The sequence below is a fragment of the Penicillium brevicompactum genome (assembly GCF_028827555.1).
Source record: "Penicillium brevicompactum strain IBT 35665 chromosome Unknown utg000005l_segment0_segment0, whole genome shotgun sequence".
Classification (NCBI taxonomy): domain Eukaryota; kingdom Fungi; phylum Ascomycota; class Eurotiomycetes; order Eurotiales; family Aspergillaceae; genus Penicillium; species Penicillium brevicompactum.
The window spans coordinates 1969761-1997218 of NW_026623208.1; the positions used below are offsets into that span (position 1 = coordinate 1969761).

The window sequence follows — 27458 nt, forward strand, 5'->3', positions numbered from 1 at the left end:
GCCATTGCGACGATAATTCAATTGTGACACTATTTCATCTTATGTCAATTTTTTTCAATTCACCCATGTCCATTAATACCCCGTCACTTCTTACTGAGGGTGGCTTTGTGCTGGCGGCTGTTTCTCGGGCTTTCGTTCCCCGTTGCTGGTTCTCGGTACTCTGGGGCCAGTAGTTTGGTCAATACATTGGTTCTACATGGCTTGACGATCTTTTCATTGCTAAATTTGAGACTTGCCCCCATGGCAAATATAATCATCGTAGTCTGTTTCATACACACCTCTTATGTTTGCAGTCTATCCATCTTTCTGATACCCATCATCATTAATTTACAACTTTAAATGCTCAACGTTGACCAAGTCGGCCTCTTTCCTCAGAGCTTCAATCTCTGACGCAGCGAAAGGAATGCCTTCCTTCCTCCGCTTCTCCTCGGTGATGATCTCAATCTCCCCAGGGAAGTAGATCTGATCCACACCAGCCATTCTCTCAGATTCGACAACGCGCTGGTAAAGATAGTCCATCCTCCCCTTGAACTCTTCAATAGTCATGAACAAATCCGGCTTGATAGCAACCAGGAAGTGTCCCACATCCGCCGGTTTCGACGGATCATAGGGATTGGTAACATGTCCCGCAAACGCAGACCCAGAAAGCACACCAGAGAAAACATCCATCATAACAGACAACGCAGATCCCTTCGGTCCACCCATAGGCAACATAACACCCTGCAAAGCCTCCGCAGGATCATCCGTCCTCCCCCCATCCCGATCAAGCGCCCAATCCGTAGGAATCTTCTCACCCCTCCTCAACGCCTTATAAATCTTCCCCCGCGCCGCGATAGAAGGCGCCATATCAAGAATAAAAGGTCTGCCCTCCCCAGCCGGCGCACCACACGCAATAGGCGAAACACCCATCAACTTCTCCTTCCCACCCCAAACAGGCAGCGCAGGCGAACTATTCGTGAAAACAAGAGACATCATATCGGCGTCCAAAGCCTGCTGCACAAGCCAAGCAGACATACCAAAGTGATTCGAGTGCTTAATGGAAACCATGCCGATACCGAAAATCTGAGCCATCTCAATAGCGCGCTTCATACCTTCGTGCGCGGCTACGAAGCCGAATCCGTTGTGTGCGTCGATTTGCGCCACTGCTGGCGTTACTTGGTTGAGTGTTGGTGTTGCAGATGGGTCTAGGGCTTTTTGTCGAATTCGCTCCATGTATGATGGGATGCGGTTGCTGCCGTGTGTGTCGACGCCGCGCAGGTCGGCGGCGACTAGGCACTTGGAGACTATGGCTGCGTGGGCTGGTGATGTGCCATTTGCGATGAGAATCTGTTGCACGAATTGTTCGAGGTTGGTGTGTTGGATGTTGTGCATTTGTTGGGGTTGGTTGGATTGGTCTGCCATTTTGTGTAGATTGTAGCAATGTTTTTGGGTTCTTATTGTTGTCTGGTGTGGTTGAGGACGGGTCATTTGTTGAGGTTCCGGCTTTTATAGAGGGGGCGGATGGGCTCCGAGAGGCGGAAGGCTCCCGTTTGTGGGGTATACTTCTTATGCGGAGTCATCCGTGGGCTTTGCCCAGGTGGAATATTGACGACTTCAAAATACTGTGTATTGTTGGTCATTGCTTAAGTAGCCCAGGGAGAGCCTTGGAAGTTATTTTCGCATGTCGCATAAGATTCCGAGGCTTGAACTCCCTCGCTACCTGCATCCTGCCATGGGCCGGGTATAACCTCGAACCTCGAAGATACGATAGACTGCACCTCTGAATTGGTAGAAGCTTTTTTGAATATTTGCTGATCTAGTGTAAGATCACTATACACCAAGCCCCTCTTAAGGGGAAACTCTCGATATCAATGCACGATGCTCTAATACTTTGTATAGTGTTCCACTAACTGGCAAATGATGCGGGTTGCCGTGAGACATTCTCAAGTTGTATAGAATGCGATGTCTATCTAGTTTTTCGAATGGTTTCCTGGCTGTCACCTCATGTCACAAATGATTCTGGTCATCAGTAACGTCGTAACTATTTTGTGCAACTACAGTAGTATATTCCCAAAGTTGAAACGCAAGCGGAGTATATCGCCCTCGGGAGAGACCCACACGGAGATTTTATAACACACCCAATCACATCGAGTGCAAACAGTACAAACTTATTGCGGGCAAATTTTTGGCAGAAAGCTGCAACATTTCTGCCGACTTTTGAGAAGTTCAGCCTTTCAATTGACCTTTCAAAATGGAAGACGCTCCAAACGTCCAGGTGTCAGAGGCCAGTCCCGCTGTGCCTCAAGTGGACCTCCCCAAGCGCGAGGCCGCTGGCGATGTCGCGGCAGTGAGCGAGCCTCCAGCCAAGAAGGCACGAGTGGAGGAACCCACTGAATCTACTGAGCCTATCGCGAAGGATATGCGCGATAGAGGTATTGCGCCAGTGAAGGCTGAGTATGTTGCAATTACCTCAATCATACGCATTTCAACTAATTCAGTCTTTAAAGGTACCGTATCGAGACCGCACCCAAGCCCCGTCCTACAGAAGAGATAAGCCCCGACGATGCGGCCGAGGCCGCTCCTCGCGATGCCCGTGATGCGCGCGACGGTGGCAAAAAGGACAAGCAAGATAAGAAGAAAAAGAAGAAGGGACAAAACACCAACCGCAGCTACGGCAAGTCCGAAGATGCCAAGGGCCTGTGCAGCACGAGAATGTTCGCCAACGAGTTCTCTGCCGGCGAATGTCAATTTGGCGCCGACTGCCGATTTGAGCACGACCTGCGTGTTTACCTGAAGGATCACAAGCGTGAAGATCTCCACACTTTCAATGACCTCTGCCCCGTCTACGAGGCCATGGGCAAGTGCTCTGCCGGCTGGAAATGCCGCATGGTCGGTTCTCACTCGACTGAAAGAGAAACCGAGGATGGCAGAAAGGAATTGATCTTGCTGGAAGACGCTGAGCGCGTAGAGAAAGCCCGACCCCGTCATCCGAATGCGACAGCTGACGGAATTGTCAATATCATTCCCGTTACAGACAGAATCGCCCTCACAAGGAAGAAGGAAAAGACACCTCGAGCCGACGCTTACACCACTTGGGCCAACCAAGTATCCGCGGAGCTAGAGAAGGCGATTCATCAGCGATCAACCGTCCGCGACCAGAATGGAGATGTTGTCGAACCAACCGAGGCCGCAAAGATCGAGATGGAGGAGAACCGCGCTCAATTCCTCGAGCCCCCATTCATGCCTTCCGAGAAGAGACGTATCTACTTTGGACCAGAGACTCCCGTTCTGGCACCTCTTACTACCCAAGGTAACATGCCGTTCCGACGACTCTGCGGAGATCTCGGCGCCCAGTTCAGCTACTCCGAGATGGCTATGAGTATGCCATTGATTCAAGGTACCAAATCTGAGTGGACCTTGCTGAAGGCACACGAATCTGAAATGGCCCCGCCTTCCGTCATCCCGGGAGAGAACATTGTTCAAGGATATGACAACTCCAAGGATTCAAGATTCGGAGCCCAGATCGCTGCCAACAAGCCCTGGCAAGCTCTCAAGGCGACCGAGGTGCTTTCAAAGTTCACACCGAACCTGCGCGTGATTGATCTGAACTGCGGTTGCCCCATTGAGCTTGTGTTCCGCGAGGGTGCTGGTTCAGCTCTACTTGACCACCACTCCAAGTTGGAGAAGATGATCCGCGGTATGAACGCCGTGTCGCAGGAGATCCCAATCACAGTCAAGATCCGCATGGGAACCAAGGACAACCAGCCCACCGCCCAGAAGTTGGTTGAGCGTATGGTCCTCGGTGGATACGAGTCTAACGTTCTCAACCTTGGACCTCCTGGTGCCGCAGCTATTACTCTCCACGGCCGTAGCAGACAGCAGCGCTACACTCGCCAGGCTGACTGGGGATACATCTCAGAGACTGCAGCTCTTATCAAGAGACTCAACCAAAAGAAGGATTCGCTCACTGACACCATCCGTGAACCGGATGAACGCCAAATGCCCAACGGCGGCAAGACTTACTTCCTTGGAAACGGTGATTGCTACTCGCACGTCGACTACGACAACCACGTCACCAACGGTGGTGTGGACTCCGTCATGGTGGCCCGTGGAGCCTTGATCAAGCCCTGGCTCTTCGAGGAAATCCAGAGTGGTCAGTACTTGGACAAGTCTGCGACCGAGCGTCTGTCCTACATTGAGAAGTTCGCCAAGTACGGTCTTGAGGCTTGGGGTTCTGATGAACACGGTGTTGGAACTACCCGCCGCTTCTTGCTGGAATGGCTTAGCTTCACTTATCGCTACGTTCCGATCGGACTTCTGGAATACCTTCCCCCCAACATCCAGCACAGGCCTCCTGCCTGGCGCGGTCGTAACGAGCTGGAGACTCTGATGGGCAGCGGTAACTACAAGGACTGGATTAAGATCACGTAAGTTCTACTCACCCCCAGTCTGATCAAGAAATTATCTAACATTGCGATGCTATAGTGAGATGTTCCTCGGCCCTGCTCACGAAAACTTCAACTTCGAGCCCAAGCACAAGTCGAACTCCTACGATGAGGCTGAGGGTTAAGTCATGCTACAAGCCTCGGTCCATAATTGTACATAAAAATTACGAAATGCATTACGCGAATCTTTCAAGACTTGTCTTCCACACGCCTTGCGGCACTGAATACACCCGGGCATTCGGATATCTGACCTGTTAATATTCTTATAGCAGCTTCAATCAATAGTCAGAAGCTTCTCAAAGAACCCACCAAAGCCTCGTTCCCGATCATGAAGATGAATCTCTAAAATCCAGTGACGCCTGAATCCATCACGACCCGCTAACCCCATTGAATCACCATTGCCCTTGGTAATGTACAGAGCGATCCTATCCCGCGGGATGCGCTCATGAGGAAACGACCCAACAATGTGTCCCGCGATATCAGCCCCGAAATCGAAACCCTCCTGCTTCGCAATCTCACAGGCGATATCATACAGTTCTTCGCCCGACATATCAGGGTTTTCGCGGAAGCGCGCCTTCACAATGTCCCAGATAGGCTCCAGGGCATCCCGTAGCTTGAGCTTATGGGGGTCATTTCCAAGAACAAATGTACGACCAAAGTCAGCTTCCCAGGCCTCGAAAACTGGACCCAGATCCACGACGAGAATGTCGTCGTCTTGGATTACTCGGTCTGGAGGGTTCTCGGCGAACGGGCTTAATGTGTTTGGCCCACTGCGGATGACCCGTTTGTGCCAGTGTGTTTTGATTCCATAGCGATCTAGACCCAGTTGGTAGATTTCTTCATTGAGGGTCTTTTCTGTGATTCCGGGTCGGATGAGGGTGCTTTCGATTTCTTCGAAGAGGGCAATGGCTTTGTCTTGGGCATTGAGAAGCTGGGATGCCCGTTCAATCTCTTCGGCACTGGGGTTGGGGTGTGCCATGGTCAACGGTGAGAAGTCGGTAATAAGTTGAAGGTAATTGGTGAGAACGTCAATTTACTCTCGAAATCCATCTGTATGCTTACTTCCAGTTAATATATGGCTAAAAATACCCCTCACTTGCAACACAGCTCTACATTTGATGTGATAGGCGTAAGCTCCACAAGGTAACTCTTGCCGACTAGTCCGGATGGAGTATTTGAAACCACTCTAACAAGAGGCACGGCAATGCGAGGAAACTCCCGAGGTCCTGGCATTGGACTCTGTACTCCGTAGGGCTTATAGATCTAGATGCATCCCTCGATTCTTATCAGCCGAGATCAATTCAGCGTAGATCGTTGTATGACGACATACTTTGAATGTCAATTTTTATAGATGGCTCCTGATCATTTCAATCTTGTATTCCGACGACCATTTATTACTGCAAATCTGCCCACAGATGAATTTAAAATAATATGCAGCCCTGGAGGTCCCAGGAACGAGGAGTCAAACGGCGAGGTGATGACAGCATCACGTGCCGATCAGCTATGACGTCTTCCTCCGAACCTGGAAAACTTCCATAAGACCACCTCTTTCTCTGCACGTCTCACCTCAATTGTCTCAACCCTCGGCTTCAAGTAACCCCCTCTTGCTTTAGTCATTCTGCGTTTGTGCTTGGTCACTACCAGAATTGCCACTTTTGGTCGCCTTTGTTTACCATTCAAGCTACCTCCCCCGCCCCTTTTGATTAGGCCAAAAACCCGACTCCAAGTGTCGCTGCATTCTCAATACTCGGCACAATGACTCTTTACTTCTCTCTTGTAGGTTCATTGGCTTTTTTGAAGTTGCCCGCAGCTTTGCCGTTGGGCTCCTCGTCCGAGAATTGCTGCAGCCTACTGCCTGAAGCTCCCCGCGCAGCTTAGGCTGCCACCCAACATGTTGGAATCCCGCCATTCTGAGTAGACTAACGCATGTATAGGTGTTCCTTCTGTTGGTGTTCGAGATGGCCGTTTTCCTGGCCCTCGTCATCCCTCTCCCCCACACCATTAAGCGCAAACTCTTTGCGTTCATTTCGGAGAGTCCGATCATTGCCAAATTACAGTATGGGCTGAAGGTATGCCGCGAACATTATCGACACTGGAATTACCGGTCAATTTACTAATGATACCTAAAGATCACTTTCATCTTCATTCTTATCCTGTTCATTGACTCCGTCAACCGCGTGTACCGTGTCCAGCAGGAACTTGCCTCCTTCACCAAGGAAGGCCCCGGCATGGGGTAAGCTCCTCAATCGGCGAGATCCGCGAGAAAGAAGCTAACATTGATATCTAGCGCCGCCCACCTCGGTACCGACCGCATGGAGGTCCAGGCCCGCAAGTTCTACTCTCAGCGCAACATGTACCTGTGTGGATTCACTCTTTTCCTCTCCCTCATTCTCAACCGCACCTACACCATGATTCTTGAGACCCTCCGTCTTGAGGACCGCGTTCGTCTCCTCGATGGTGACAAGAAGGCTGGTGGCAAGGACTCTGCCCGCATCGCCGAGGCTGGCTCCGTCGGCGAAATCGGCCGTCTCAAGGAAGTCATTGAGGCCAAGGATCGCGATATCGAGACTCTCAAGAAGCAATGCGAGGGCTTGACTCGCGAGTACCACAGCCTGGGCGACAAGGTCTCTGCTGAGAAGGGTAACAACAACGAGAAGGGCGACAAGAAGGACCTCTAGAGGCCTATTGTTCAGGATCGCCGAAGCCAGCATGTGCAACCTTGGTTTCGGTGGTTCCGCCCGCGTTGAAGTTGTTTATCCGAGTGACAACCTTGTCATCTGCTCGACATGATACTGTTCATAGCTACTTTTCTGTGGTCCTTTTCTACCAAGTCCATGACTGTCTCAGACATGCAGCGGGGACTTCTGTGTCACTTCCCGCTCCTAAGCGGATAATTTAGGATTATTTTTGACTGGATTCCCGGGGCTATCATACTTAAGGTGCCTGTCATATTCAATTACAATTTACATCTCTACATTCATCCGTTCCCTCGACTAGTACAACACTTGGTCTTATTGATTCAGCTATTTCCCGATTGAAGCCCTTCATATCTTATCCGATTAGTGTGAGCATGGATTCTTGATGCCTTTTTGCCCCTACTCATCGAAACGGTGCTGTGTCTTGCATTGCGGTTTACTAGAATAGCCAGTTATCTCAAAAGTCATGGGCTCATCGTTATTCGTAAATAGTATACACATGAAGATAGCCTGAGTCAAACTATCAGACAAGGAAAGTCCAGAAACTAGGATAAACCAGCTCCTCCTCGAAGATGCGGCGAACTTGGGCGAGCACAAAACGCTCCACTTTTCCAACATTTTTCAGGACCTGTTTGCCGTCCTCCTTGCGACCGATCTCGCTATCAACTCGGATCTCCTGTAACAAACCACCTTGTCGCTTTGGATCTTTCTCCTTGTGGTCACCTCCAGACTTCGGCCTGCCATCCTCACTAGGATTCTGACTGCCCTGCGACTGCTCCGAGCCAAGCAATGCATCTGCATCTTCAGCAGACAAGAAGCAGAAATGCACGCGCTTCCGAATATGCGCCACGACAGCAACTCCGTCAAAGGTGATTCCCGTGACGTTGAGCTTCAACGGCAAGCCCACGAAGCTTGGCATGGGGTAGTCCAGTAGAATCTCCGCTGTCAGAGACATTCGCACGTCTCCGGCATACTTGGCATGACAAAGAATTTGGAAATCTTCTGGACGTCGCTCGCGCATTCGTGGCGGAGTGGGAAATGACTGATCTGCGTCCCCGGGACCAGGGGATTCGATAGAGGGCTGCACCGCATCGGCAGGGTCGTTGTTGTTGTTCGACCCGCCACTGCCAGCATGGGCTAGGGAAGGATGTGAAGGAAGGGTGTTGGCGGTTGATGGTCTCGAGGTGGAGTTATTACCATCCAGGTCTGGTTCTGCGAAGTGCTGCCCTGTTGAGTGGGCTACATGGGACCTTGAACCGCCCATCCCAGAATCCGACCATCCACTTGCAAATGGCGTGCCCCCAGCGACAGCAGCAAGAGGAGTTTGAGTACCTGATAGACCCCCCAAAGATCTCATATGGTATCCGAGAGTCGAAGTTCCACCGGGGATTCCAGGCGTGCCAGCGCGGGGCAAGAAATGCGGATTGAGATGATCGCCTAGCGGTGATCTAAGCGCGGAAGGTTGAAACCCTTCACCAGGGTATGGATGGTGGCTGAAGTTGCGGGGACTGTGGGCGGTTGGATTGAAGGCCATGTCGTCTTCGTATGGAGACTCTTGAAGATCGGACATGAGTTCGGACGAGGTGACTGATGTCCCTGAATCATCTTCATCTTCCTCGTAGAAGTCGGCGAAAGGCTCGCAGAGGTCTTTGATCTCGAGGTCTGGAGCTATGGTTCCGAAATCGAAGGAGTGGACCTGAACTGAGCGGATGAATCGTGGTAGGGTGATCTCCTGGAACTTGTCGTGGACAAAGGACCGGATTCGCTCGGCCAGGGCCTCTCCGTCCGGGCCGGAGGTTGCGGCTGCCCAGTCGACTTCGATTGACATCACATATGCAATTGAATTGCTTCCAATGTTAGGATAAGAGAGAGGGTGGAGGTTTCACCTGAGGAACCCGCGGGTTCTAGCTTATCTCCACGTGATGCACATCATATCAACCAGTTGGCGCGATCCATGGATGGATCAAACACGGGCCATCTTTTATTTCAATCGACTTTTGAACTTCGACACTCCATCTAGTGCCAATTCTTATAAATTTCGAACAGGGAATCTTTAGTTAATTTCGCCGGGTTTGGAAAGATCAGATATTTTGAAAGAGCAAATTTTTCCAAAAAAGGAATTGTATTATGTCCAGTTGATAGAAGAATCCACAGTAGCCCGAGCCAAGTCCAAAGTATTCAATATTTACATATGATTCTCGAAACATGAAGTCCTGGCAGTACCCTGGAATATGTGCAGTGAGTAGCAACCGAGAGCAACAACAAGGACATGCCCAAAAACACAAGAGATATACACACAAGTGCAATGCAAAGAAATGCAAAGGAAAGAAAAGAGATGCAAATGCTAGATCAATGCCAATGAAAAAGAACCTCCTTCTAGCTTGCAAAGACATCCATGCCACTACAAAAACCAAGTCTCCTCCAATTCGCATATAGAGTGTGATGATGGATTTATCTTGCCGAAGTCTGCGCTATTCCAACGTGGAACAAGCAGAATCAGATCGAGAGAGGCAAAGAATCTCCACATTGGCCGTTGAACGCTCTGATATGTTTGACTCAGGTTGTCTTGCGACTTTGACTTTGAGGCTTGTGTGATATACTTGAATATTGCAGTCAGCAGGTTGCCAAATGAATCACGATCTAGGTAAACTTGGAACGGCTACTCACAACAATTCATGCTGGACCACCGTGACGAGGGCACTGAACACCCATTCTCTGTCGAATTTGTTCCTTTACCCCCGAGCAGAGGCCAGTGCCCAGCTTTGCACAAGCAACGACACCGTCGGATTGCTTGGTGCAGCCGCACTCGTAGGTGAAGATGTAGACAGAACACATTCTGGATGTAGTAGATAGGATCGATTGATGAGGTAGTTTCACTCGATTGTATGGCTAATCGAGGACGGTTTGAGAGGTCAGAGAGGATACTGAACTCAGAGGCTTGATTGCTGTGACAAGAAGCAGGAAGCGGATGAATGTCCAGCTTTATAGCATACATGCCAACATAGTGAAAGGGGATTCACTGCGCAACTGAGTAGTCACGACAAGAGAATGACTCCATCTACGAGCACCAAAAGTCTGCAGTTCATGCTTCTAGTATGCCTTACGCAGGCCGTCACATGTTGCGCAGTCAAATGAAGGCGACAGTGGGTTTAAAGTGGTGCACATACGCCCTCCCCGGGGCGTTGCTTTCTGCCAACATTGAGCGAAGTTGGTTATAGGTGGGCCACCTGGAGGCAGCATCCCCTAGTCATTGAGGGTCGGGGTCGCCGGGCAGCAAAGGTTTGCCCAAGGTCCCTGACTACTGATCATCATTCTTGATGTAATTGTCTAGCGGCGCAGGTCCCAGGGAAGAATTGACTCACTTTGAGAAACAGCGTAGTCAGCTGTAGGGCTCATTTCCTGAGCATCAACAGAACCCCTCTCTAGGCGAATCTCATAGGACGGACAGTGCGGCTATGGCGTGGGTCAGGAACATGGTTAATTTCCAGTGACAGACTCTGTTGATCCTCATAGCTGATAGATAGCCAATTGCGCAGCAAACATCTGCGACATCATGTAGGAAGCCCGGCGCTTAGCGCAAGCGGCGCAGGAGCTGATGGTAACGTGATGCGGCTCAGGAACTCGAAGCGAACTGTTGTTCATGTGTTATTTGACTCACTGCAAATTATTGTAAGGATAATTGGAGAGCGGCAGGTACAATGCATGACTGGACACTTTTTTCGCGTTCATCATTCTTCACTGATGTCGTCAGGTGTGCAGAACTAGATGTGTGAGTTATTGAACCAACTCAAGCCGGAGAAACATGGATGTTCTACGCGGGATCCAACATCAACGGTCTTTCGAGCAGCTGGTAATTTCCCAAAAATTCGACTCATGGGCGTAGGTACATACTGCCTTCTAGCTGTGGTGCATTTGGCGATAGTCGCCGCAAGCTCTACCCGACTTTGATGGGCTATTCTACACTGCAGCAAAGTGACTTGCAAAGCTTACAACTATGAGCATTAGGCATCAGACTAACATTTCAATCAAGCAAGCTGCAAAGTAATTTCTAGAACCATGTTCATAGGGTGCTTATCAGGGAATGTTCGAATGTTCTTGGGGCCTGCGCAAGCAGGCTGCGGGGCTGCGGGGCACAAACAAAGCGTTCCCAGCCTATCGATCAGTTCTAGGGGCACGATTCCCGGTAAGAAACACCAACAACTTTCTCAGCAACAACCGCAACAACCTTGGTAGAAAGTCATGCTCATGTCCTGAGGCTCCCTTGCTCAGCCCCCGGTCCACCGGGATAATAATTCCGGGCGACTGAAGATGTGCGAATCTAGGGGCAGTCCGCGGTGTCGAGCCCAGCTAAATTCTACAGGCCTAGACTTGTCGCTGCATTGCCGCCGTTGGATTTGAACATATTCCGGCCCGATGTTAAACTGCCTAGGTGTACTCCGTACTCCGTAGGTGAACTACGGAGTACCTGTGACTGCATGAAGGCTGCACCACGTGATTGATCAGTTTTCAAGGTGTTACCTAGAATGTCGACTTCGTTAAATTCTGCCATGGCATTCAGATTGAAATGGATAGATCAATTTGAAATCAATGCATCCCACATGCTTGGCACACCCCGGAGTGACAATCACCCGAATCTCGAGAATCTCAATTGTGGATTCTGGGGAAAAAAAAACCAAACAATGATGTCACGCCTGCTCCTTTTTGCTCCAAACAGCAGTCAGTTGCGCCCTATCGGGTGTGCGAGAAAAAAGCCGGGGAGATCTGACACTAAACAATAACCGATGGTCCTAGCGGCCATGCGGTCGGGATGATTCGCGAGAAACGACAACCGGAATCTCGTCTGGGAAAGCTTCCACCCGAAACCATTATTCACAAGATGAACACACGTACTGCATAAGTGTGGATTATCCGAGAGCCTGTGAAATTAGTGAGATTTCGCACGCCAGGGCTTGGCTTCTTCCATCTGCTGATCTTCCGAGGTTGACTTTCGGCTGGCAACGGGCCTTTCTGGGCAAAAAGTATTAATATTGCGCAATTTCACACTGCTTATCTCGCCAAGGCAGCATATTTGCCATGGGGAATGAGTATCGTCCGCCCAGACATTGGTGCAACAATGTTCAAAGCCAAGAGAGGCGAAGTCCAAGCATTCAGAAAAAAGAAAGGGTGATAGCCGGCCAATAGTGAAGTCTTGGCCATGACTTTCTGCCCCCCCTTTTTTGGGCCAAGACATGTGAAGTTCTCCAGCATGTTTGAGATTTGCCCTTAGAGGATAATCGCGGGGGGTGGCTTGCATGACTGACCCGTACACTTCACCCCCCGGCACAGATATGATGTCCTGGGATCGGCGTGATTCGGGCACATCATCGAGATGCCCCTCATCCCTCAAGGTTCCTCTTGGCTTATTATTTCGGTGAAAGCCTGGGATCTGGACTATATAAGTCAGGTCAATTCCCTACCTTTCCTCTCTCATACAACCATCCCACTTCACACAACCGCTGCTCCAAATACTCTACAGTTTCCAATCTCAACCAAGCTTCTTTCTTCACACACACTTAACTTTCTACCCAACTCTTCAAGATGTACTCCATTCCTCCTCCTACTCGCTTCTTGGTCCTCTCCGCTGCGGAGTCTCGCCCTCACAACCCTTCCACCGCCAGCAACAACTTCCTTGTGCTGTCTCCTACTGAGTCTGGCCCTGACCCTCGCGCCTTTGAGGACTCCCAGAGTGAGACCAGCTCCGATGAGAGCCCTGAACTGGCTCCCCTCAGCCGTGCTCGCACCAACAGCTCTGTTTCAACCAACTCCTCCGGTTCTTTCAGCGACCTCAGTGCCAGCCTTCCCAATGGTTTCCTCTTCCTGGGCCATGGCAAGAGCAAGAAGAACTAGATGTCCAGTCTTCGACTAGCCTACTTCTTTCATCTTTTTCTCATCAATATTTTCTACGATACCATCACAGCGACCGATGCATCAACTGGCTTTTTGGGAATATCAAGCCGACCAATGGCTTTGATTTGGGATTTTTGGAACGGCCTCACAGCAGGAACATAGCAGGAAAAGCTATAGGGGTGTTTTCTTTGGCGCTACCATTACAAATTGGTCTTCATTTTTCATTTTTGTCTTTCTTCATCATCTTATCACTACCCCATTTGCTTCTGGGAAGCATACATACACAGCCCTCAAGCGGCCAGCTAGCGGAAATTGAACAAAATGATCTACTATCTGCATAATTCTTCTTCTCCACGTATCCACCTTATCTATCCCGTGACATACTTGTAGACCACCTGACCTCAGCGAAGAGGAATCTCCGTCCCGCCGGACGCGAGGGAGGTCCCTGAATGCTTGCCAAGGGCCGCCAAGGTGATGATTTTCCGCCAAGCCTAGTGTAATCTGATACTCCCGCCTTGGCCGGAGGACAGGGATTCGCATTGCGAATCATATGGCCTAGGCAACAGTGCGTACTCCGTGCAGTTGTGCAACTCGTTTTTAGGTCGCCAATCTTGCCAAGGCCCCTTGTTGTTAATCTTCCTGCAACTATACGCAACTCCTTATCAGGCAGTTTTGTTTTATTTTGCCTTTGTTATTTGTTTTTCTTTGACTATTTTAAATCTCTCCTTGCACGTTTATTGTTGATTGGATACGTGAGACTTCATCAGATCTTCGATCCACAATGTTCCAGTGCCCAGGTGGCTATGCTGGGATTTTTGTTTCGGTGAGACCCCTCATTTCCCCCTGCCCCTCATATGGGCCCCCCCAACCCCATTTCTTTCTCCGCACGTTTCCCGGTGAAATTCTGGGGCTAGGATGTGCACTATCTACTTTACTTCATCGATAGTCTCGGTGTACCCTAAATTGTCAGCATCCAATGACAAGGGTCTTGGTCAACCACATGACGGATAATATAAGGCGTGACTCGGTAAAAAGGAGAACCAATTCGGTTTTCGGATTCCGATGCGCCCAGAACCCAAGTACATCTTAATTAGGGCTTGGACTAGGACTAAGGTTCTCACCGATGAATTGGAGATATCACCGGCTGTATGCGCAATAGATCTGTCCTACCATGTGTCTTTCTCCTTGGAAACCTTCACCAGCCGGACTTGATGAGCCTCGTTGGTACGACACGAGCCTAAGATTATTGGCCGTGCTGTCCCACGCTCGGCTGTCAGATCACCACAATTTATCTATCATCTGTCTTGACCGCTATTTCTTGATCGTAATCCTGGAAGTAACATTGAAAACGTCAGGTTGATCGGGCTTACCCGTCTCAAACCATAGCCAGAGCATAATTTGGTCTCTTTTCTTGCTGATCAAACCCTACGATTGTGACCTTCCCCATCCATGTCTCTTTCACACCAGTGAGGCTTCAAGGCGTAGTCAGACTTTCGGCTCCGAGGGAGCCATGTCTCACAAATGTCCTCGGCTGGAAGGAAGAATTTGCAGACGCATTTTCCTAACCTAGGGGCGGTGCATGATTATATGCTTAATTGGTGTAAACTCGGCGTGTAAGAGGCTAGCCCAGCTGCCTGTTAACCCCACATCCAAATGAAAACAAAAGGTCCCTCCCAAGGTACTTGCTTGGCCCGAAAAGAGGTATGTACAGTATGTACGGAGTACATCCTACGGATAACGCGCGTGCTGTACTCCGTATGCAAGATAAGGTTCAACCCCTATCTTGGTTCTCGAGGTCTTCTGCTGAAAATAGTCTATGATACATTGAAATCCTGATGAGTACAACAAGAATGGAGATTAAGCAGTACTTAATGTTGACATATGCTAGTTGGAAGTAGTACTTAATGACTGTTGAGTTCATGGATACCAGGTCATGTGGGTCCGCAGGAAGCGAAGCTGGAAGGGACAGATAATTCTGTACTTTTCATGGACTACAAAACATCAGCGGTTAATTCTGATGCAAATGCTGTTTTTTTCGATGGACCATCGGCTTTGCAAGGCCGCATTTTCATATATATGACTATCACCAGAAATATAAGCACAAACAGCATAGGTCAGATGTTATTGTCATAGGCTGCCATAAATTCGCTCCCTATTCAAAGGGCGAACTTCATGCTCAGTCCCAAATCCTGCCGTCGAGAGCAGTGCTATCTCTGAATTGTCTACTGTCTCAACTAGCTCGCCGAATTGTATCTTCAGATCCTTCAGCGCCGTGGAAACATTCTCCTCCCCGCCCAAACATCCACCCCGCGCAATTCTATCAACAATTTCACTTCTCTGAGCAGTGGTGAAAAGTTGAAGAAATCCACCATCCGTCGCGGGGACACCGTTCGACCTTAAAGCGTAAAAGCCAAAAGCCATGGCGTACAGAGTGCCCAGGAGCATTAAGCCGTATGGGAGAAATAGGTTGAGTGGGCGCGAAAAGGTGTATATATTGCGGATCTCATTGCGTGTTTGATTAACCTTCGTTGTCCAGTTATTGGGTTGGTAGCTGATGATAGATAGAACCACGTCTTGCAGCATGGTATTGATACTGGTTTCGTTTATTGTGAAGAGGCCGCCATTGTTGACTGATATATTGGAAAACGAGGGCGAAATATGGACACCAGAGAAATACTGAGCGATTGGCAAAATAGTCATGTAGTCATTGGTGCTATTGTGGAAAAAGTCGTTGGGGTTGATGCTGCGGTCATATGGTGGGAATGTGGTTGTGAAATTGTAATAGTCGAAGCTATCCGAGTCGTTGTGAAATGAAGGAGTATTATCTGCGCGAGTAACAAATGTGGCGTTGAATGAGCCTGAAATAGTTTTCATCACAGGAGTTATGATGCTGTAGAGATTGGCATCTCTCAAGATTGGTGCCACGGCGGAATTCAAGGGCAACGTGAAATTGGGATTCTCACGATCAACATCAATGATAGATGGCGGAGCAGGCATTAGAGGTTCAATGGAACCTTCATCGATATTGACCTCGAGAGATCTGACATTATCCTTGTAGGTCGTGAGGACAGTGTAGTCTGCCCGTGATGGAATACAGGTCCAGTGATGATTGACCATGTCTATCCTCCATTCGGGAATTGTCCGATCATCGCCGTCGAGCGGGCCTTCTCTAAGATTCTGAGGCGAAGATGTAGATATTGTAATGTAACTGTGAGACGGGGGTCCTTGATTTTGGGATCATCGTAAAAGTCATACCGGATTGAAGATTGCCCAGTAGATGAATTGAAGATGGGAATCATATCGTTCTCATACGGTAACGTGCTGGTATTGGTAATCAAGGTACATTGAACATATGGACCAGTGAAATGCAGACTGTAGGAGCAATTGGCTGAGCATGTTGATGAAGCATCCTCAACACGCTTCGCCAGAATAGTCCTGTGAATCATGCCATGAAGTGCAGGCTTGAGGTTATAATCGAGAGACAGGGAAAGCGGGTCGCTTTTATGCCAGCCCGTAGCGGGAGAGCCAATAAATCCAGTCAAATGAAACAACGATTTCTTTCTGATCGAGTCGATGGTCATGTCCCCAAACTATTCAAAGTCAGAAGAGAGAGCTGGTAGTTTGAAGCTAACTCACATCCGAGGCATTGAACGTGGGAACATCGGCGTTCAGAACGCGAACTTCCTGGAGACTGGAAACCACAGTAATTGCACCTGGCGGGAAACTCATCGCGATAGAAGCGAACCAATAGAAAATAGCGACCATCACAAGAGGACGCGCCCTTCGAAATATTGTTTTATCGAATAATGATAAAGGGTTCGAGCGTAGGGTAAAGATGTGTTCGATGGTTAAGATCGCGAGGGGCTGGCGTCGGAGTATATACCATAGATATTGCGTGAAAGAAAGGCCCAAGCAGAAATGAATTAGCAAGGTGAATGTGCTCGACAAAATGACGGAGATAGTCGTCTCGTATGTCTGAGGGACTCGTGATTCGGGACCTTCAGTAGGCGTCCCCGTAAGCACCTGGTAGAAGATGGCATGCAGAGCAGCGACTAGAAATGCTGTTTATTCAAACATTAGTCCCAAACGCTGAGCTGATAGTATGGTTAAATGAAGAAAATCGTGATTGCGGACCAATTATAAAAGATCCCACCATGAGGAGTGGTGTTTTAAGTCCGACAGACCATCGACTTTGAAGGGCCACATTTTCATATTCTGGAGGATCATGCATAATCAGAGGATTTTCGAAGGCATGAGCCAGTACGTAGCCCGAGATATAAGGTGAAGTGCTCAGTGTAGATGATTGTGAGGAATGGCAAGTGAGGGAGAAACCATAAGAGAATACTTCAATATTTTCTCTCATCCAGGATCTAGGTCCAAGTGCGCGCCTTTCGGGCACTCAGCCGCAGCCAAGCCTTTAGTGGGAAGGGTCCATCCCACTGCCTGGAAGGTGATTCAACGCCTAAACAAACCTGGCTTTGTGCATAAGCCCTGGAGGTTGGGGGGCTGTGTGACTGTCAAGCCAGACCTACTTTAAGTCATATTGTGCGAGTGCCTTCATATCTCACATTTCTCTCCAAGCAGACCGCGAAAGAATTTGAAGGGAATATATCACCCATATGAAAACATCCCAAATCCGGCTCAATTTGGATTCCAGGCGAATCAAAACAGTCAAAAATATAGAAATCAACAGCTGATATTGCGCGAAATGAAGATTCGACAGAGCTTGAAGGATGGCTCGAAGAATAAGAATCAGATATCCGGAATTAATTGATAGCCGCCGAAAGTTTGGTGATCGCCGTTCGTATATGCAGGTCTTTCTGACTAGTCACAGCCCATGCACCATACTGTTCGCCCGGGTGAAAGTATGTATGTAATACGGAGTAGTATTTGGAGGCTGAGGTCCATCTTCCAAGGCTCCTTGACGTGTTAAGCCATGCAGTAGACCAAATGTAACATGACTAGCTATTTACAGTGCACTGCCATAACCTATCTACATAAAAAGACAATAATTAACATATTCTTAGTAAAACTAACTTTATTTCTATCTGGGAAGTTATATGACTACATACTCTACAAGTTTAAGAGACTGAGCTTGGGTTTTGCTGGGCGTTAATATCAGGATTGCTAGACTTTAGTATTTGGGTAGGTACTCTGGTAAGGCAGACTTCGACAAGGTCAAGTGATCCGTCACGTGTATAGGAAGGATAGAAGCCTTATTATATAGATCCTACTAGCTCTTTTGCTCTCCTTTCCTTCCTTAGTTCTATTATTGTTGTTTCCTGGACCATAATAGAGATCTTCAAGGTTTTTCTTTTGTACTTTGCCGCCTGACACCTGGAGTCCATCTTCCAAGGTTGAATACCAGAAATCATTTCCCCCGATGTTCTGGCAGGTGTCTTGACTTATATACTGGGAGTATGGAGTTGATGCTGCGATTCTAATAGATTTACCAGCTTATAGGAGCTCTACTTCGAGTGATACTGGAGGTATGAGAGTTGGGGCTGTGATAAGTGATAATGTCAAGGCATAACAGAATGCCTCCTTGTACTGAGGTATGTGCATATGCACTGGCATAACCGATGATGCCTGATGGCATAGCTAAAACTCTACCTTTGCAGCTGTGATTTTGAAGACCAAAGCAGCTTTTTGACTGTGGTTGCAACCATGGACAACCAAGTAAAGATTGAATGTAGAAGCTAAAGCCGGCTATTGAGGGTCTTAGAAGTACCTGAATTAAACTCCGTACAATGCGAAACGTCTTCTTCAGAATTCCCCAAGTTTGCTGACCGAATTTGACGAAGAAGGATTGTAGGATGTATTACATCGCTCACCAAGACGGCCATAATTCGTTCAAAATCGTGTGTACAGGCATAAGAAAGGAGATAAGATCCCGGTTGGTAAGCAGTTGGTAGACGACCTGGGGGAAAACCAAGGGGCGGCCACCGCAATGGAGATATTCAAAGTACATAGAGATAGATCGTCGGCGTCAGATCAAATGCCGGCTCGATGCCATAGTGAATACAACGACGGCTACTTCGCCTCAATCGGCACCAATTTACTCCGTATTCTGGGAAACCTTAAGTAGAAAAAGATGAAAATGGTCGCTCAGTAACATGATAGACTAGCAAAATAGATTGATTGATCGAGAAGAATCATCTGCCTCAGCCGTGTCTGCATAGTTCAAAAAAGTGAATAAGTTATCTACGGAGTAGATACGAGTCATGCGACACGTCGAACTGTGATGGTCTCAAGTTGCATATTTGGTACAAAACCTTGCATTCCCCGCAAAACAAGCCACGCGGGGTCGCTGTTGATAGTGGAAAGGCCGGTAAGGGGTCGGTGATATGCCCCTTATCAGGATGGTTCCGATTGCAGATCAATGAACTAAGCGCTGTAATCAATGACTTGGCTATGATGCAGGGTGTTCACGATCCCTGACTCGGTATACATCTCCACCTATGAGGATTTCGCATTAAAACTACTGTATAGACTAAAAGTCAACTAAAGCTTGCATACAGGCGGGATGTCCCTTAATGGAGAAGTGATAATCGCATGTCTAGATCAATCACGCAATGCACGGAGTAAGTCTTACGCAGCTGTTTAATTAGACTGTGCTTGTATATGCACCATAAGCAATTCAACCAAATGGACGCATCATATTTGGGACCCGAAGGCAACTGCGCGGCATCCGCCCAAAAATTGGCCCAGGGCGACACCCAAAAGAGTAAGTTCAGTGGACAAGAGCTTTCGGGCGCGCGTTTCGTTCCAGTTAGCTACATAATACGTTACACTAGCTTTTAGTTTTGGGCTGCCGTCATTGAATATTGGGCTGGAATAACTTCGGTAGTTACAACTAGGTTTCTCCCGTACGCCGGAACGGAAAGTAAAATGATGGGGCTTATGAGGATGACTCGTACGGAGTACAGAGTACTCCATGCAATGTGCAGTGCATACAAGTATCCATAAGCCGAACGGTCTAGACGAGGCAGATTACGCGGGTGGCGACGTTGTTTTCCATGCTTGCAGGTGCAGGTCGGCCGTTGAGCGCTTGAGCCGAAGTACTTCCGAAGTAGCAAGACACTTGAAAATGTTTCAGTTACTTCGGACTCCGTACTATAAATCGGGTTTCATACTGACTATAATAGTGCATAGCATCCGCAGTCTATAGCGCTGTGTTTATCACCACTACGGGTATAGCGGATAGGCTCCGAACCTCGGGAGTTCCCCTTTCCAGCGGAGTACGAGGCGGGTTTCAGGTCAGTCGACGTTGGTACCAGTAAATTACGCCCTAAATCTGCTAAAATCCCCCCTAAAATCCCGAGGACCCATTCTGCTGACCGCTAGAAGCCCCCATTTTCTCCCGCACGTTCTAGCGTGTATCGGCCAAATAATGAGTTTTGGTAAAACAAAATAACAACGAGCTGGCATTGTGGTTATTCCAAGTACGGAGTACAGAGTACTCCGTTCAAGGTACAGAGTACATTTGCCGATCAGACGTCAACGTTATTCAACGTGAGAGCGCATGGAAAAAAGGGGGATCGTCTCTAGTACAGATGCCACCGCGCAATTATGGATCACAACGTGTCGGTATTCCGCACGCAGTATGGGCAAAGGCAAATCCCGCCACCCAGATCGCTCTTATCTCAGATCCCCCTTGCAGATGACCCCGGATTTTCCAGGGTTTTGCAAGGATTTTCAGATCGATAGTACCCTTTCCTCCGTGCGATGTGAGGCTATTTGACCAGATATCTAGGAGCTTGGCATCGAAGGCGATTCTTCAGCGAGATGAGCGAGACTAGCAGAGGGTGGTAGCCCCACTGAGAGGCGACTCGGGAGAACCTTTCGGTAATAGTAAAAGTAGTGTAATGATATTACTAGCACAATTCGGGGGAAATTAATACAACCCCAATGAACATCATTTGGAGGTTGTAAGAATGGAAGTATACGACTGGTTCATAAGAGCAGGATATAATAGCCATGAATTATATCGACATCATCGACTTCCAGGGACTATATTTCTCGTTAGTCATAATACACTAGTTCCGTTTCAGGTAATTCGGATACACCATTATCGATAGTGACGTTTTCAGAATGCCACTTGAGCATGCCACAACGCTTCCAGTTGGACCTTATACTTTGTTGGTTGCACCGGGATAGTCTAGGATCTGCTAAGATTTACCTAGCATTTGCGATCTACTCATTTAACATCGTAATTCGGTCATCACTGGCCTTTTAGCGTACTCAAGACCACTAGAAATGAGATCACGTGGGTCACGGCGCCTGTCCTATTCCGGAAGAGCGGGTTGGTAACCATCTCATACAGTGGCTGTCCCTTACTATTCCTCATCTTATCACTCCTACTGCTTATATTGGTTCTTATCCCAGACTTAACTTCAAAAGCACCAATTCATAATCCTCCCGGAGTTGCCTCACGATCTCACACTCGACTTTCTGCCAAAAGCGGGATCGCATCCGAGTGGGCTCTTGTGAACCCGCCCAAAATCCGCCGTCCACTCAAAAGTCCACTCATCGAGGGGCACCGGCTGTCTCGAGTTGCACTCCCCCATTTATTTCAGCTTTCGCATCCCTCTGTGTGAGCTTCGCGCCTCAACGCGGGACTCGAAGTAAGGTCGTTGTAATAAGCCCCTCGGGTTTGGCGTGACATCGCGCAGACCAGAGACAGGGAACCAGGATATTTCCTCGTCCGACCTCCCATCGGAACCACCACGGAATTTTCTGCCAGAATTAACTATACCGGCAATTCACGATGACGGGCGCTGCTCCCATTGATATTTCTACCCGGACAACCTCAGTGTCGCCGCCGGGCCAGCAGGCGTCCAACCTAACCTCGGCCTTGCAAAGAGCCGGGACGGGCGAGCGCACAGGGAGCTTTTCACATCTCCCCGGAGGAGCACTCGGAGTTTTTAAGGCACCCCCGCCTCGTAAGGACTCGATCGGCGCAGCCACAGCACAATGGGGCAATGGGACGAAACCTATCTCCATGTCCGGCTCTGCCCGCGACAAAGGCCGTCGCGAGTCCCTCGCGGGGAGCTTGGTTGGTGGTATGAGTTGGGGTGGTGTCTCTGTTGGTAGCTGGATTCGTGATGAGTGAGTTGATTTCCCGGTATCAGGCAGTGTGCCAGCAAAAAAACGCCTTTGCTGCTGCTGCTGTTGCACCGCATCAAAGACTGACCAAGGAAAATTTCCGCAGTATCATAATGACTGGCACCTCGCCATTTACCTTCCAGTCGCCGTCTTTCCACTCTTCATCGTATCTCCCGAAGCTAGAAGCAAATTTCATGCGAGATTTTTCGTGCTGCGGTGTGACGTTACCAACACTCCACGACCTATTACAACACTACGAAGAAGCCCATGCGACCAAGTCGCCCAACCAAGGGCACCGGCCAAGCCAGGGTGAAAATCGAGCTGCCTTGGCTGCCGCTGCAATCGCACAACAACAGAGTCAACAGCATGGCAACCAAGGACGTGGCCTGCAGCCCGACCGGACCCTGGACATGCAGCGTAAACTCGGACAGAACCCATCCCCGTTACAGCACGCAGACCTGGACACAATTGACGACATGGAGTTGGACGACGCGCTTGGCGATGGTGACAGCTCAACATCGCAGTTGTTCTCCCCCCAGATGCATGATGGACAAGGAGGATTTGGAAATTCCAACCTCACCCCCGGGCAATTAAATCTCGGCATGCTTCCAAGCCACCAAGGATTCAGCACCCCATCGCAACCTGGTACACCGATCGGATCTGGGCGGCCTCTTTCTCTGCAGAACAATCCGACTGTCTCTTCCGTCAACACCCCAACTTTGATGGCAAACCCTCTTCAAAACTCACAATTCCGAAACACACCCGATTCGTCCGGACCAGGGACCCCTGCAGAAATAGACGAAAACATGATGGGTGGCTTTGGTGACCTCAGTATGCAAAATAACACCATGGGCCAGAACCAGAACCAGTTTGGCCGCTTCAACGGTAACAATAATGACATGGTCGATCTCTGCATCGACGAACCAGCCAAGCGCCTATTCAGCCCGAGCGGTGGCATGGGCTCTCCCAATGCCCACTTCAAGCTCAGTGGAGCCCAATACGGTCCAAATAGCGATATCGCCCGTCGCATCCGCGAACAGCAGCTGTTGGCCGGTGTCCCCGATACAACCGTTATCCTTCCCAATGAGGAGCCGAAACCATTCCGGTGCCCCGTCATCGGTTGTGAAAAGGCATACAAGAACCAGAATGGGCTCAAATATCACAAAGCTGTAAGTGCTAACTTTAGTTATCAAACTACTAAAGGAACCCCGGCTAACCTTTTTTTTCTCTTCACTTCATAGCATGGCCATAACAACCAACAACTTCACGACAATGCTGACGGTACTTTCTCCATTGTCAATCCGGAAACCTCAGCGCCCTACCCAGGCACTCTTGGCATGGAGAAAGAGAAGCCTTACCGCTGCGAGGTGTGCGGCAAACGTTATAAGAACTTGAACGGACTTAAATACCACAAGTCGCATTCCCCACCCTGCAACCCAGACTTCCAACTCGGAGGCCGCAACCTTGCCATGGGCGGTGGTGTCATGCAAGGACAGAACATCAACGTTGCTGGAGCTGGTCTCCCCGGAATTGGCGAAGAAGGTCTCATGTGAACCTGTGAACAAACTGTGTCGTATGTCCATACATAATTCTCAGCTAATGCGAACGATCTCAACGGCCTTCGAGAGCGAGAGCACTCCACACGATGTCATGATTTTGCTTTGGTTCCGGTCTTGGAGTTTTGTCTTGAGTCACATTTTTTTAACCTTTTCTCTTCGCAAAATTGCTGTTTGGCTTTGGCTTTGGCTTTGGAGGACAGGCCTTGTTCTTGCTTCGGCGGTATGTTCCAACTATCATGACTGTTTTCTTGCTTGACCTCCTTCGCCTACAAATTTCTGTATTGGCTTGGTAATAGAGCTTACCTTGATCGAAGACCCGGAAAAAACAATGCCGGCATCCAAGGACTGTATAGAACAATTCCTTGCTTGATTGTTTTGTTTTGTCTTGACTCTCTCCGCTTCTTCTTGCGTCTCATACGTTTTCGCTTCTATGGAAGCACGAGGGGACTTTCGGTACAGATCCCCCGTCTGATTTGATTTCCTTTTGCTTCACGTTTTATGTATGGGTTGGCTATTTGTTTTTGGTTTTATATGTTTGCTCTTATGCTTGTGTCTGCGTTCGACATTCTCGCCGTGCCTCTTCGTGGGAAGATAACGGTCGCTCGCAAGCTCGAGCATGTTCCTTGCGCACTTTCAAAGCACTGAAAAGTGCATACGAAGGGGATGATTTGAGGTCTGCGTGACATGGGACTGTGTACTATGTTGAGGCCAGCATGTCGCTCTCCCTTTGCATGGTGTTCGATTTCTTCCCTGTGAGACGAATGGAACTGGAACTGGGGTCCGGGGGCCTGGGAAAAATGGGAATGGAAATTATAAAAAGTGCGGTTTATCGGCGTTGGACTTTTTTGTAGATATGGATTTTTGATACACTTTGGTTTTTGTCTATGATTTTTATTCTCTTTGCAGTCTTGCCATTTGGCTTCATCTTCATTTTACCCTGTATCTCAAGGTTGACGCCTCATCAGCTTCCTCCAGACACCTACAGTTGCTCCGTGGGTTGGACCAACGTTGTCGGTACAACATCAACCAGTGAAAACCCTGGAACGGACGAATCCACCGGGATGTTTTAGACTGCAACGCAAACCCAACTCAAAAGAAATGACCGCACTGTCCGAGAATCTCAAGGCCGGGGAGGCCAGGCACGAACCTTTTACTTGGGACTTCAGTCATTCAATGATTTTATTAGACCTAGCCATATTGGCATATCGTTCTAGAGTAAAGCCAGCCCTAACAAGGCATGGTCAAGCGCAAAGGGAATGAAGGTTAAACATGAAAAAAAAGGCAACCCCATCCAATCTCACTAGTAAGCGCCGTGAGCCGTGAGCTCAAAACCAAGCAAAACACGGGAAAGACCCGGTGACATATTTCAGTATCCGGGTAGTGGAAATCATGAGAGGAATATTTCGCTTGAAGGATCCGTTTCGAGAGCGTAAATGGAAAGACGTAGATATTTGTTTTCGTTTGTGTCGTGAACACAATGGGAAATTGTTACAGAACGGGGGAATGAAGTCGTCAAAAAGGATGTTGGAGGATGGGTTGGAAAATGCAGAGTTGTGGTGGTGTCGGTTGACTACCATTCAAACTCGCCTTGACCCTTGTGGAAGACATATCTAGTGAGGTTAGCGTTAATGTCATCGTTGGCGGGCAGTTGGTCTTACTCTTTTCCACCACTGGTCAGAATGCCGTCCTTCAAGGTGCACTTCCACTTGTTCTTGACACGCTGGACCTTATCATATGTGCAAAGCATGACTTGACCTTCTGACTCGTCGGCATCGTGATCGTCGGCCACGAGGTCATCAGGGTCGTCGAGGTCGGAGTTGATCGCATCTTCGTCTTCTTCCTTGACCTCGCCGTCTGCGCCATCAAATTGTCCAGACATAGGGGGAGCCGAGGGAGATACCTCATTGTCTTGCTCGATGCAAGCACTGATGGCTGCTCGCCGGGCAATCTTGGCAGATGATTCGTGCTCAGCCAGAGGGCGCATGAAACCACCACCCTCGAGCCCGCTCATACGTTGCTTGAGGTGCTCGCGGAGCATGCGATCACCTTCTCCGCCCTCAGCAGCTGCCCTGCGGCGTGCAACCTCGGCCTTCCATTCAGCCAGAGAATCACCACCACCATCGGTCTGACCTCCCATAGGAGGGTATCCGTGTTCTTGCTTGATATGTGGCATCTGGCCATGGGCATTGGGGTGCATCTGGGGGTATCCTTGTCCAGTCTGGGCCTGCGCTTGCATTTGACTAACAGATGTGGCGGCAGCAGCACCGTATCTCTGCTGGAGAGCACTCGCAGCACGGTCGCGAGCTGACTGAGGGTTCATACCATGCGGCGGCATCTGAGATGTCATCTGGTGTGTCATCTGAGGCATTGGGACCTGACCAGACCCAGGTTCGGTCTTGATGCGAGGACCGCCCATGGACATGGGGCCAGGAATCTGTGCAGGTGCATGTTGAGGAATTGAGACGGGCGGAGGAATGTATTGTTGTTGCGGAGGCTGAGGTCGAGGAGCGTTGGAGGGTACAGTCGCAGGAGGATGGATGGGGTTTTGAGTAGGCTGCACTGGGGCAGGGTCCCAAGGGAAGTGGGCAACGTTGACAGAAGAGAGCTTCTTTTGCCAGGTCTGTTTAACGTCAGTATTATTATACCACAGGGTCATGGACGAATGAGATGATGGCTGGGATAAAGGCTTGGCAGTCTAATGCCTAAGCGGGTACCAGCGGCACATATAAAGGGAAGACTCATAAGTCGGTGTTCCCCCATAAGCACCGCCTCCCGCACCTCGGATTCCCCCGCTTTTGGCCGACCAAGATCAACCACCTCAAAATGACCTGGCACTAGAAAGAGAGGATAACTCACATCTCGCAGATCATGCAGAGTCTGTTGATCGACACCACTTTCTTCAAAGTCGACCTGGGATGAGTCGCAGACCTCCTGGATGACCTTCTCAAAGACCACGCCCTATGAGTCGACAGTGTTAGCTCTCATGTTGTGTCAAAGGAAGTGCAACATAGCCAGACTCGAAGACCAGGAGCCGCCACTATAGACTAGAGGACATAGCCGCGAGCTTGAGAAAGGCTATGGTGGTCTGCCTGGACTTACGACTTGCTGGTTGGACATGGCTGGTGGGCGACGAGGGCAAGCGGTGAAAGAGACCGAAAAGTGAGCGGAGTGGAAGGCGGAGAGGAAGGCGAATCTGAATTGTTGTTCCCAACAAGGGTAGCTTGGGCAAGCTCAAGAAGTAAGGCGTGCTGTCGCAATCAAGTTGCCGAGAAGTTGCCCTTCCGGGAATGACGCAGTGTCTAGCGAGCGACTGGGAAAACCGTAGGTCTTGCACTGACAAACAAAAATCAAAGTCGTAAGAAGTGAGCCGCAAACCACTAAACGTCTCAAAAGCAAGATGGAGAGTTTCCCGATGAGTTGCTAAAGGTGAAGGATACGGCAAGGCGGTGGAAATCCGTCTGTATGGATGCTTATGTCATCTTATGTCATCCCGCCAAGAGTGGATTTGATTTGGTGCCGCCAACATCAACTTGGACTGGGACTCCAACTATACTCATACAGCCACTTGGTCAAATAGAACACATCTGGTACTGAATTCTGAAGTTTCAAAAATCGACACTTGCAATGTATTAAACACGCCATAGCGATGGTATTTGTACAATCTGAAAACCCATCATACGGCAAAATAGATACAACGAACAAAAACGCCATCCGAGACACCAAGATCATCCGAACAGAGATAAAAAAAAGCCCCAACACCAAATTATGTCCCAGCCCATCAATGC

General features: G+C 49.1%; 9 protein-coding genes across 9 annotated transcripts; 4 read left to right on the plus strand and 5 right to left on the minus strand.

Annotated features, from left to right (window-relative positions):
* Positions 1 to 327: 327 nt before the first annotated feature.
* On the minus strand, positions 328 to 1401 carry N7506_006575 (Ldh family oxidoreductase; the record flags this gene model as incomplete). Its single annotated transcript, XM_056955868.1, has 1 exon — positions 328 to 1401. The coding sequence occupies one exon, from the start codon at positions 1399 to 1401 to the stop codon at positions 328 to 330; it is 1074 nt and encodes a 357-aa protein (XP_056810202.1).
* An 829-nt stretch (positions 1402 to 2230) lies between these two features.
* Positions 2231 to 4549, plus strand: dus3 (tRNA dihydrouridine synthase DUS3; the record flags this gene model as incomplete). The annotated part of the gene is made up of 3 exons (XM_056955869.1): positions 2231 to 2433; positions 2487 to 4406; positions 4465 to 4549. The coding sequence occupies 3 exons, from the start codon at positions 2231 to 2233 to the stop codon at positions 4547 to 4549; spliced, it is 2208 nt and encodes a 735-aa protein (XP_056810203.1).
* Positions 4550 to 4698: 149 nt separating this feature from the next.
* N7506_006577 (M24 family metallopeptidase) lies at positions 4699 to 5403 on the minus strand (the record flags this gene model as incomplete). Its single annotated transcript, XM_056955870.1, has 1 exon — positions 4699 to 5403. The coding sequence occupies one exon, from the start codon at positions 5401 to 5403 to the stop codon at positions 4699 to 4701; it is 705 nt and encodes a 234-aa protein (XP_056810204.1).
* A 776-nt stretch (positions 5404 to 6179) lies between these two features.
* On the plus strand, positions 6180 to 7102 carry N7506_006578 (putative BAP31 domain protein; the record flags this gene model as incomplete). The annotated part of the gene is made up of 4 exons (XM_056955871.1): positions 6180 to 6200; positions 6359 to 6493; positions 6554 to 6657; positions 6712 to 7102. 4 exons carry the CDS (start codon positions 6180 to 6182, stop codon positions 7100 to 7102), a joined length of 651 nt encoding a protein of 216 aa, XP_056810205.1.
* A 541-nt stretch (positions 7103 to 7643) lies between these two features.
* Positions 7644 to 8948, minus strand: mdm12 (ERMES complex subunit MDM12; the record flags this gene model as incomplete). Its single annotated transcript, XM_056955872.1, has 1 exon — positions 7644 to 8948. One exon carries the CDS (start codon positions 8946 to 8948, stop codon positions 7644 to 7646), a length of 1305 nt encoding a protein of 434 aa, XP_056810206.1.
* Positions 8949 to 12697: 3749 nt separating this feature from the next.
* Positions 12698 to 13006, plus strand: N7506_006580 (uncharacterized protein; the record flags this gene model as incomplete). Its single annotated transcript, XM_056955873.1, has 1 exon — positions 12698 to 13006. The coding sequence occupies one exon, from the start codon at positions 12698 to 12700 to the stop codon at positions 13004 to 13006; it is 309 nt and encodes a 102-aa protein (XP_056810207.1).
* A 2127-nt stretch (positions 13007 to 15133) lies between these two features.
* Positions 15134 to 16123, minus strand: N7506_006581 (uncharacterized protein; the record flags this gene model as incomplete). Its single annotated transcript, XM_056955874.1, has 1 exon — positions 15134 to 16123. The coding sequence occupies one exon, from the start codon at positions 16121 to 16123 to the stop codon at positions 15134 to 15136; it is 990 nt and encodes a 329-aa protein (XP_056810208.1).
* A 5653-nt stretch (positions 16124 to 21776) lies between these two features.
* Positions 21777 to 23667, plus strand: N7506_006582 (zinc-coordinating transcription factor SFP1; the record flags this gene model as incomplete). The annotated part of the gene is made up of 3 exons (XM_056955875.1): positions 21777 to 22117; positions 22221 to 23283; positions 23356 to 23667. 3 exons carry the CDS (start codon positions 21777 to 21779, stop codon positions 23665 to 23667), a joined length of 1716 nt encoding a protein of 571 aa, XP_056810209.1.
* Positions 23668 to 25243: 1576 nt separating this feature from the next.
* Positions 25244 to 26790, minus strand: N7506_006583 (transcription initiation factor IIA large subunit; the record flags this gene model as incomplete). Its single annotated transcript, XM_056955876.1, has 4 exons — positions 25244 to 25283; positions 25332 to 26293; positions 26530 to 26631; positions 26773 to 26790. The coding sequence occupies 4 exons, from the start codon at positions 26788 to 26790 to the stop codon at positions 25244 to 25246; spliced, it is 1122 nt and encodes a 373-aa protein (XP_056810210.1).
* Between the last annotated feature and the right edge of the window lie 668 nt (positions 26791 to 27458).